This window comes from Bombus vosnesenskii, unplaced genomic scaffold (assembly GCF_011952255.1).
Source record: "Bombus vosnesenskii isolate JDL3184/JDL3185 unplaced genomic scaffold, Bvos_JDL3184-5_v1.1 scf7180000013431, whole genome shotgun sequence".
Lineage (NCBI taxonomy): Eukaryota > Metazoa > Arthropoda > Insecta > Hymenoptera > Apidae > Bombus > Bombus vosnesenskii.
Genome location: NW_022883046.1, coordinates 1,300,038 through 1,310,347, shown reverse-complemented (window position 1 = coordinate 1,310,347; position 10,310 = coordinate 1,300,038). Strand labels below are relative to the sequence as shown.

The 10,310-nt window shown below is 37.4% G+C and overlaps 2 protein-coding genes and 1 pseudogene across 13 annotated transcripts in view; 2 read left to right on the top strand and 1 right to left on the bottom strand.

Annotated features, from left to right (window-relative positions):
• Positions 1 to 18: 18 nt before the first annotated feature.
• On the top strand, positions 19 to 3,317 carry LOC117238053 (centrosomal protein of 89 kDa-like). Of its 2 annotated transcripts, XM_033502607.1 has the most exons (8): positions 19 to 127; positions 230 to 604; positions 712 to 991; positions 1,071 to 1,657; positions 1,759 to 2,246; positions 2,320 to 2,572; positions 2,638 to 2,936; positions 3,038 to 3,317. In XM_033502607.1, the coding sequence occupies exons 2-7, from the start codon at positions 563 to 565 to the stop codon at positions 2,911 to 2,913; spliced, it is 1,926 nt and encodes a 641-aa protein (XP_033358498.1). In that variant the 5' UTR covers positions 19 to 127; positions 230 to 562; the 3' UTR covers positions 2,914 to 2,936; positions 3,038 to 3,317. The 2 variants fall into 2 exon arrangements, with proteins under 2 accessions (XP_033358498.1, XP_033358497.1); XM_033502606.1 differs by having other exon boundaries at positions 2,638 to 3,317.
• Positions 3,318 to 3,711: 394 nt separating this feature from the next.
• LOC117238073 (microtubule-actin cross-linking factor 1) overlaps positions 3,712 to 10,310 on the top strand; it is a 52,170-nt gene continuing 45,571 nt past the window's right edge. For all 11 annotated transcript variants that reach the window (XM_033502690.1, XM_033502686.1, XM_033502687.1 and 8 more), the window contains exons 1-2: positions 3,712 to 4,006; positions 5,437 to 6,393. In XM_033502690.1, the coding sequence (XP_033358581.1) occupies positions 6,291 to 6,393 (103 nt within the window). In that variant the 5' untranslated portion in view covers positions 3,712 to 4,006; positions 5,437 to 6,290. The remainder of the gene's footprint in view (positions 4,007 to 5,436; positions 6,394 to 10,310) is intronic.
• LOC117238091 lies at positions 4,106 to 8,360 on the bottom strand (annotated as a pseudogene).

Below are 10,310 nucleotides of genomic sequence, written 5' to 3'. Positions count from 1 at the left end.
TGATTGTCGAAAATTTTGCACACGTAAAAATGACTTGTTTTTCCATCTTGGAAGTGCGATTTTAAAACAAATATTTTTATATTAGGGAATTTATATTGGAGAACGTACAAGCATTTTACTCCAGCAAGTAAGTAAATAAATATTATTATATAACGATGTGAAGAATCAAAATTACCAAGAATTCAAAGATTTTGTGTGGCAAGATTCTAATCTATTTGAATTTTTTTAGATTACTCTTTATGTAATTGCTTTTGAATCATCTTGACATAAGCCAATAATATATCGATTTAAAATAGGGACAGGAAAATCTAAGCAAACACCATCTGGTGTGAATGTTTAGTACAAAAGTAGTTGCTATGGCAATAGACGTTATACAAACTCGAAAATTAATAAAAATATGCACTGCCGTACAAATGTATACGTGCGTATTTTGTTTGACTAAATTTGTGATGTTTTTATCGCGTAAAGTTGATCAGTTTACCTGTGATTTCAAATATTTTAAACAGTTTTGATCAAATGATCTTATTAACTTATATCAGGTTTAAACTATAAAATAACGAAAATGGCTAATTGTGATAGTATTATTACCCAAGAAAAAAAGAAGGTAATTATTATTAATAGTAGAATTAGTATATTATGTTCGTAAGAAAATAAAGAGCAGTGAGCAAATACCTCATATGACCTTAACCTCATTTTCTTTATTGTACACAGCATAACTACAGAAGAACAACAGGTGTTAAAAGTAATCAGGATACAACTTCCATACCAATTCACCGTCGCAGACGAGTTGCAAGAACCAAACATACACTCAAAGCTCACAATGTTTACAAATATCCATCAGATTGGATAACTGATAATGATATCATTGAACCTGAAAATGAATTGCTTTTGAGAAATAGAACTGAAACATATGAACATGAAAGAAGTAAAAAGGTAAACGAGGATGGTAGTCTTCAAAAGCAAGCATTTGATGAAGTTGATGCAGATTCAGGTATTAAACACTCATAGGTTATAAGACGATTATTGACTTGGACGAATTATAATCAAAATCACATACTGTATTATTTTAGGTATTATTTTATCACGAACAAGAAAACATGTCTCACGGGATGCAATGAAAATAGCTGATGAGTATCAGAAATTGGAAAAACGTTATAAAAGTGTACAAGAAGAATGTCAGAAATTAAGTGATATATTGGAGCAAAGAGAATTAGAGTATAAGAAAGTATGTTTACATTATGAGACGTTAATACAAATGATTCAGGAATTAGAAGAAGCCAAAGTTTCTCTGGTTCAACACAATCAAAAACTTGAAATAGAGAGAGTTCAGTCGAATGAAGATATAATACTTTTAAAGAATATTGTTTACCAGTTAAATACCGAATTAGAGAGATATCAAGACAAATTGGGAGGTCAAAAGCATGAAAATGTTTCTGTACATGCAGAAAATGAAAACAAATATGATTCAAGGATTTGGGGAAGTATTAATTTTCATGCATTGGGACCACTTTTAAATGCTTACCAAGAAAATTTATCAGAAAAGCAGGAACTTGTACACATGTATGAACAGGAAATGGCTGAGTTTAGTAGTAGATGTAAGGAAATTCTTACGGAAAATGAGATTATGCACAGAGAAGTAGAAGGATTGAAGTCAGAGGTAAATAATTATAAATATATAGACGATATGGATAAATAAGTGTATATAAAAAAAGTTGCTTTACATCATACATATAAATAACTACAATAAAAACTGTACAGTGTGATAGGTATACAAAGGAAACTAAAAAGTTGTTTGAAAATACTATGTTACTAAAAAATCAAAATGATATTTTAAAAAAGGAAGCTGCAAATGTAAAGAGGGAAACTGATGATATTCGTTCATCATATGAGTTAAAAATGGAAGTAATTTTAAAATGTAATGAAGCATTAAAAAAGGAATATACAACCACAGCATCCGAACTGAGCAATTTACGAGGAAAATACGAAATTTTAAGCAAAGAATTTGAAAAAATGAAGAGTAAAGGAGATCAAACAGTACCTATTGTTGTTCATACTACCGCTATCGAAGAATGTAAAACATTGTTAGATGAATTAAAATATCAATATGAAAGTGAAAAACGTAATCTCTGCAATCATATAAAACGTATAGAGGAGAATCAACCCGAAAACGAAAAACAACTTATAATGGTTACAGCTGAAAGAAATCATTTAAAGGGTCTTGTAGAAAACCTTGAAACAACCTTAAAGTAAGTTATTTATTTGTATATTTTTTATGCAAATGTTCTATTCATACAGAATGAATACTTAGATCATTTTCAGACGAACGCAACATAGAATTGAACATATGCAAACTATTGTTTATTCTACTCGAGTTTCTCGTAATTCCCTGAAGGAGAAATTAAGTAAAGTGACTGCTTATTGCGAAGAACTGTTTTCCGAATATGAAAGAATTGTTATAGAGAGAGAAAAATTACTCGCTTTCTTACGCGAAACGGAAAAAGAAAATGCAGATATGGATCGTCTTGGTAAAAATATTAACAGTCGAGTGGAAGGTTTAAAAAGTCAACTAAAAGTACGTTTAAAATATATGTAGTATTTAATAGAGTAACAAAAATCTTAAATAATTTATAATTTCAGATTGTTCGAAAAGGTACGAAACAGCAGGTAGATTCTGTGGAGAAACGTATAAAATTACAAGAAGTTCATGTACGCCTGATGAAACATGACTATCAACGTAAAATACAATATTTAAACGATATAATTAAGCAACAGGAAGAAATGATTGAAAAGTTACAGAAAGAGAAGCATTCTAGTCTAGATAGTTCAAGTCTAGATAATTCAACAAGACGGATACTTCAGACAACGAATGATGATAACCCAGACAACTGTAATACTAGAACGAAAAATTCATGATCTTTGAATCTAGTTCATAAAAGGTCTGCATACTATAAAACTCGTGATAAGATCGTCCATAATAGATTGGACTTTGAAACTGATTTTCAACGAATATCATAATAAGCATCTAATTATGGAATAGGTGCTACTCGAAATACCGTCCTCATATTTACAAACCGTGTCAGTCGCTTTATTTAGCGGTGACATCAAATGAAGCAAGTGGTTGCGAAGGCTACTGTACTCCACTCTATGAACTGTCGATGGCAGTGGAGGCTCTAATAATCATATGGTGAAAAGTTGATGTCATTTGTTATAGGTATGATGTCAGATGCGATCCATTCATTCATATGTAAAATACACCTGTTTTAGCTTTAAATTTTTTTAAATAGAATTTAATAATAACCTTGAGCATCGATAACGTATCTATATCGATATTTTAATAACCTGTCCATACGATATATATCCAAAAAATTAAGTACTTTTTCAGTTGCAAGGATATAAAAGATAAATTTTTAAATTCATATTCCTTCCGATCTCTCTGCGTTTCCTTCTTTATTTCGCTTTAGTCTTTATTTAGGAAGTTTGCATATATATTCTGATTATTATCATAATTGTATATTTCGAAGAAAAGAAATATTGTAAAAATGAAAAAGATATGCCGAGGAAATCGGAATAAAAAGTAAATAGAAATAACTTGTATTGAAATAACGAAAAAAATGATTTTTGGAATTAACCGCGTAATAAAATAGTGTGGTTAAGTAACCACCGGGGGGCGTTGCGAATCGAGAAAATTATTCAGTTGTGTCGCTAAAGTTCGGAGATTCTCGACATACTTCGGGACCATTCGTCAAAAGCAAAATGTCGTCTGCTAGGCGCGTCGTCGTCGTCAGGAACCGGGCCGTATTTCTAACGCGAAAATTGCTATGATAAGTGATAATGCGATGTCTTTGCATACAAGTATGTAGTGTTTTTTGTTGGAAAGTGTGTCAAAAATCGCAAAAGGATATTCTTCGAATCGGGCTCTTTCGTTGCCGTCAAAGAAACTCGAGGGGAATACCGGTGAACATTGATTTTTCCTGCTTTCGCATCTTACTCGACAGATGATCAAACGGTAATGCATACCTTTCGTATTCTGTCGAATCGTTAATATTGTAAGGATTTCAATGACTTCGTACTTTTGTTAGAGGAAATAGATTAAAAAGAGATAATATATCAGTTCATCCACATTGTATTACATAAAGTTGATTATTTGTTTCAAGTTTTCAACAGATATGTTCGACTGAATCACAGTTACATTTCATTATTTTTGGTGAAACGGTTATCTTGATTAGTTACTTGCAGAATGTTTTCCGCAGATGTCGCTGATTCTTGATATTATGTACATTGCTTGTACATCTTTCTCGTTTGAGTAGAAAACTTCTGAATTTTATGATAACGTTTCTTCTAGAGTATCGTGTACATCTTCGTGATGCGCAAACTGAAAGAATTTAGTGTCACTTTGTTGCAATATTACTGACTGTGTTCTGTTTTACGTTTTCTGAACTGTTAGGTTAAGTTTAACTCGAGAATAACCAAATTACATCTTTGTTTCAATCAACAAGGATGTTTTGAAGCAAAAGTGTTTTCAAGTGTTTGATTATTTATCAGAAAGACGTATAAAAGTATTTGTTGTGATTTTGCATCCGACATTCTTAAATTTGAAGTACAGAAGAGACGGAGGAAAGAAGAGAGGAAAATTATTTCGCATGGTTTCGTGCACCATAAACTGAAGTCTTTTGAGTTGTGAATATACAAAAAACGGATATTTTTTTCATTTGAAGTGAAAAGGAAATTAACTAAAACCATGAAAAGCTTCATTTGTAAAAATATTTCGTCGTATATAAGTGTTCCAATCAATAACCATCAGAACAAGCATTTCAAATGAAATCGGATTATTTTACCTCTGACTGCAATAGAATCATTGTTAAATAGATAATAAAATGTCCTGAGGGTTTCGCTTGTTTCTAGCACAAATATACACATATGCGTATAAGCAACTAACCCCGTTTGAAAATAGAATGGTGAGCTGTACATCGAAGAATTTACGCATGTTTCAATTTTTTTTAACGTCGCCTGAGAATTAGTTCGACTTGATACGTTACCACATCCGCTTCCGGTTCTTTGTATCGGATCTCTCTCGATCTATCTTTTGCACCGTTGATGCATGTATTTAGCATGTACTGAAATTAAATAGGAAACGCGTTAAATATCGTTATTAGCACAATCAGCACTCGTTTGTTAAATGAAGTTTCATGATATTTCGGACATCCTTAGAAAGCGCTATACGACAGGAAGCATTACTTTCCCCACATGAGTCATAATTCGAGTACTAAAATATTAATGCAATATTGTTTGCCCCGTCTCCTCTGGACACGCATATGTCGTGGGTATTTTGAAAACTAAATACATACATACTTTTGTACTATTTGCTATTAATGTTATGAACGAAAAAAAGGAAGAAGGAATAGGAAGAACTAAAAATATTCTTTTTCATATTTATAGAATGTTTCGGAAGGGGGATAATATCGAAGACAGCGAGGGCGGTGGAACTAGACTACGATATTTTGACGTGTGAAATACGAAAGAATCTTGAGTTGGTGGCAAAGGTTGTGAAACATAGAAACAACGACGGGAATTTATGGCCGTGTCTACGAACTCGAGCCTGACTTAACTGTTTTCGACCAAATCTAACCTGACCTAAGCGCCGCTGACGACGAAGATACGAAGCATTGCTGATGATCGGCGTGCTGGAAGCATGTTACGTTGCTGGCTAAAGTAACTGCTATACGTATCAGCGAGTATCAAAAGGACGCCAGACATCGCGTACGCTTTCCCTGTTCGTTCGTCTCCTTGCCACCTCTCTTCCTTCCGTTCCGCCGGTGCAGTTCGTGCACTTCTACGCAGCGATACACTACTCTACCCTACAGCGGCGTCGTGTACAGTAAATAAACGCGCAGCATGCTGGATACGAGTTCCACGTGCTTTTCGTTCGGTTGAAACTATTTTCAACAACAAAGCCATTCATCTCGAAACAGAGAGAAAGAAAAAAGGGAAAAACGCTGCTAGCGTGATCTATATCGCAGAGGAAGAGAGTAATAAAAAAGAATGTCGTATCTAATATCGCGTGCAAAGTTGCCAGCTGCCCGCTGTCGATAACACGGCGACTTAGTTTGGTGCACTATTCGCCGCTGCCCTCGGCAACATTATTGAACGTAGACGACGTAATACTTTGCAGCTCTCTTGTGTGTTGCGGTTGTGAAATTGCCAAGTGGTTGTGAAACAGTGCCGAGCAAAAGAGGAGTTGCACGAATATGGTGTAAAAAACAAAAGAAGTTTCAATTACACAGTTTTAGAGAATGGAGTTCGAGCTGGACGGAAGTCTAAAGGAATGGGTAAAGGATAAACCGCTGAGTATCCTGCAGCTCGATCCTGCTGACAGAGCCGTCTTACGGATTGCCGGTAAGTGTCAATCAGTGTTTCCAGTTTCCGTTTTCATAAGCCGGTTACGTACTTAAATTCTCTATGGCGCGATGTTTCGCCTTCCGCCTTTCGTTTTCGTTCCAAGTTCGATTCGCGAGTATATATTACACGAGGTTTGCTGTTTTGCCGAGGAAGAAAAAGTAAATGTATTTTAAATTTCGTTTTCGATGTATAAAATGAGTTTAAACACCATGCGTTCACGAACTATACGAGCTATTCGATCAGTTATAAAATGGACCTCATTATATATACGAGTGTGGTGAATTACGTTAAACGGTGATGACGTTTGCCACGACAACACCGACCGTCGTACTACTGATCGACAACATGTACGTAATCGACCAGAATGTTAGCATATAATGAGTGAATTAACGACTATATCGATGGTAAATCATCTACTCTTATTTTTCAAATCGGATGATATTAATCGAGCATACTAATAAATCGTCGGAACGTGCGTTCGAATCAATAATGACGCTAATAATTGATGTAGCTTTTCTGACCCCTTCTATTACTTTCCTGCCGATTCTTCCCCGAGTACCCCTTATCGATCGTATCGATTAGCGCATAAGAGTTTCGTTAAAGGAGGAAAGTATGGTATATTTGGACTTATATGATCGCATCGTATCGTCTGTTACTCTCCGTGAATTGACCGATTGGAAAACTGATACACGTACAGTCACGTATATATGTACATAGATAGAAGAAGTTATAAGAAATTAGCTGCGTTATAAATTCTTCTGATGTAGGAAACAAGAATCGTTTGCGGTACTATCTTGCGTCGACCTTCGACGCGGGATGTTGACCAGGAATAGATACTCGACACCATTCGATAAATATCGGATTGCAGTTTGCTGATCATCTTACCGTGAGAGATTTTTCATTCAGTTTGCGTGCCTCTGTCGCAAGTCGTTCTTCGCGACGCTTAAGTCTTCGAATCAATTTTATCCCTCCGTACATGCAACGAAACCTCGGTAAAACGGACCTCTTCCACGATTATCGAGTCCGCTAGTCTTTTTTTTCCTTCCTCGACGAGCATAGGACAATCGTGTGTATGCATATGAACGTATGCATGTAGGACATATCCGATTCGTGAAATTACAGGCTCTGATTCACGCTCACAAAAGCAACGGCGCGCGCGGTCTGCTTGGTTCCGCACCATTTTCGCGTAGCGTCGTTAAAATGGTGTTCGATCGACGTAACGTAACTCTCGTTATCTCGTAAATATACCGTAGGTGGGAGCCAGTATTGAAGTATCGCATCTCGGGCACGCGAGCATAATTGTTTCTAATTATAACGACCTATTGGTACGCTATCGTGAATGCTCTAGTAACCGTTGTTCTATCAAGTACCGGCGGCCGATTCTCTCAATTGCCTCTCTGCTCTCAAGACTCACGCCGTTTCTCCCCCCGCTGTATTAATTTATGGTTTTCCGAGAACGCGAGCGAATCTCGGCTGGCGAAACGACTTTTAACCACATTGAACGCGTTCCGGTCGAGAACGATGAATGAAGACACTTGTGTCGCGATCAAAGAGAGCAGACAACCGAGCAATATGCGGCTAACGATCCAACCACGTCGTCGCGTCGATGAACTCACGACCATGCTTTTCACCGGTCACGGTCCATAAGATGTTCGTCAGAGAGGTTAGTACTAGTTCACTATGCCTACGCGATGGCAAGTAGTGAGCGGAGGCGGCAGGTTAGGTCGGTCCGCATTAATCTAGGAGCGTGGAGGCGGCAACAGGTGCTCGGGTCATGGTTCGATGCCCCAGCCTCGAGAACGTCTTCTTCCCCCTTCCTTCTTTTTGCTCTTACAACTTTTTTTCCTTCCTCTTCGTTACTTCCTTCCTCGCGGCAAACTCGTTTCGTTTAGATACGCTCCGCTGTGGTGTCATTTACAGATCGTTCGAGATATTTCTTTTCTAATATTGAATCCCGATCCTAATAGAATAGAGTAGAATAGAATAGAATAGAATAGAATAGAATAGAATAGAATAGAATAGAATAGAATAGAATAGAATAGAATAGAATAGAATAGAATAGCACAGTTCGCTTGCTTTTCCACGAAATTGTCGAGTATTTTAATGCCAATAGTTGAAAAGGAAAATACAGATATACGACGAGTTTCGAAAGTCGAAGGTGGAAACAGAATTTTAACCGGTGCATTGTTTTTGCACCTGTTAGTCGTACATTTGTTACGATGTCTGGTTTTCTTTGCCTACGTACAGGGCTTCACAAGCCGCTCGCTAGATGTCCCGGGGTACCCGAAGTATCTGAAGAGGTCGATGCATCCGTGTTTCGTATTGTATTTTTCGCGGGAGAACTTTTCAGAACGAGTAAAGACCTGCGTGTAACACGCGAGTATCTCTCGAACCGAAAGGACAGACGGCGGCCTAATTAACTTCATGAAACTAATTCGTCTGACAATTGAGAGATACTCTCTCCGTTTCCTTGCTTACCTGCTTTGTAAGACTTCTTCATCGCGCACTCCCTTGTTCCTCGAGGATTCTTGTCTTTGAGGAACCAGTAGAACGTTACACGGACCAACATCTGTAGCGTTAACCCGGACGAATACGTTCCAATCTACCAATTCGGCGTTCAAGATCAGACTAAATTTCTTTGGCGCAAACTGGGATTTAATATATATTTCGTGGAGTAATCTTCATGGCGATCGGCGGTACAGTTAGGAATCCGTGTGTACATGCCAACAAGGCAGGGAAGATAAAAAAAAATTAAGGTAACAGGTAAAAAGTTGCCCGGTGGGATCCAGGCCATGAGTCGGGAACGATGAACCGCTCTTCGAACTCATCGAATATGTAGTAGACATTACGATATAACGTTAGAAGAGTGGAAATTATTTCATTTGAGACGAATTGGTACCTGCAGGCGTGCATTCAACTCGTACCAACGGTTCTATTTGGTAAAGTCGCGAAAATTCGTTTGTGAGGACTTGGATCATCGTCCGGAAAACCGATGAGATTAGAAGCTGTAAATAGCTGTGTGCCCAATACATGTATCGGCTTACAAGAGGCTTAGGCCTCTCATATTGAAATTCAGATCATTTCGACCCTTGGTGTGTTTGTATATCTGTTCACGCTTTCGAGGTCTAACGGTTCGACCGAATTATTTTCTTTCCAGTTTTCAGCTGGGTCACTCCTTGTCCAGCGAGAAGCTGTCATTTAAATTTATATACAAATGGCCATCAAGTATCAGTATATCGAGGATACGCCGAGAATTTTTGGTAGTTTGTAAGAAGATTATTTGGAGTTGAGTCTCTTTAAAATTATAGCCGTGAACATCGTTGATTACACTTGGCATTTAACTTATTGTAGGGATTATCATAAAAAAAAAACGGAAATTAAACGGTACATCGGCCGTTAAATCGCAATGAACAGTTATTCAGGGTAATCGATTCCTTAATCACTGACTTGAGTACTTACTCATCCACCTTTGTACTGGGACAATAGCCGATACCTAGTTTCTGTCAACGAGTTAGTCGCAACATAGTTGGATAATTTTACACGACGCAAATGTTATCATGTATCTTGATAAGATAAACTTTCGAAGATATATCGATAAATTTGTGCATTTGTGATTGCGAGCAGGATTAGCGATCAGGGCGAGAGTCACATATTTAGTGTGCACATCTGTTAGCGGCGACGCCGCGTTTGCCGTCGAGTTTCACCGCGAGCATAAACAAGAGGTAGAATATCGGCGACGTTAGGAATGATCGACGAAGAAAAAATGAGGTACATTTGGCCGGGCGCCAGATCGCAAGAATTCTCACGCTAGCGTCGGGTTCTCCCGCGGCTAGGATACGGCGTCGTTTTCTTACTCGCGATCTTCTCTTTAGCCAGGGAGGTCGAAAAATTCTCTTCGAAACGGTAAACGGTAG

Excerpts from the sequence above, each read along its gene's own strand:
- LOC117238053 (XM_033502607.1), top strand. The coding sequence starts at position 563 with ATGGCTAATTGTGATAGTATTATTACCCAAGAAAAAAAGAAG. Across the intron at positions 605-711 it reads TTACCCAAGAAAAAAAGAAG|CATAACTACAGAAGAACAAC; the intron begins GTAATTATTATT and ends TATTGTACACAG. Across the intron at positions 1,658-1,758 it reads TAGAAGGATTGAAGTCAGAG|TGTGATAGGTATACAAAGGA; the intron begins GTAAATAATTAT and ends AAAACTGTACAG.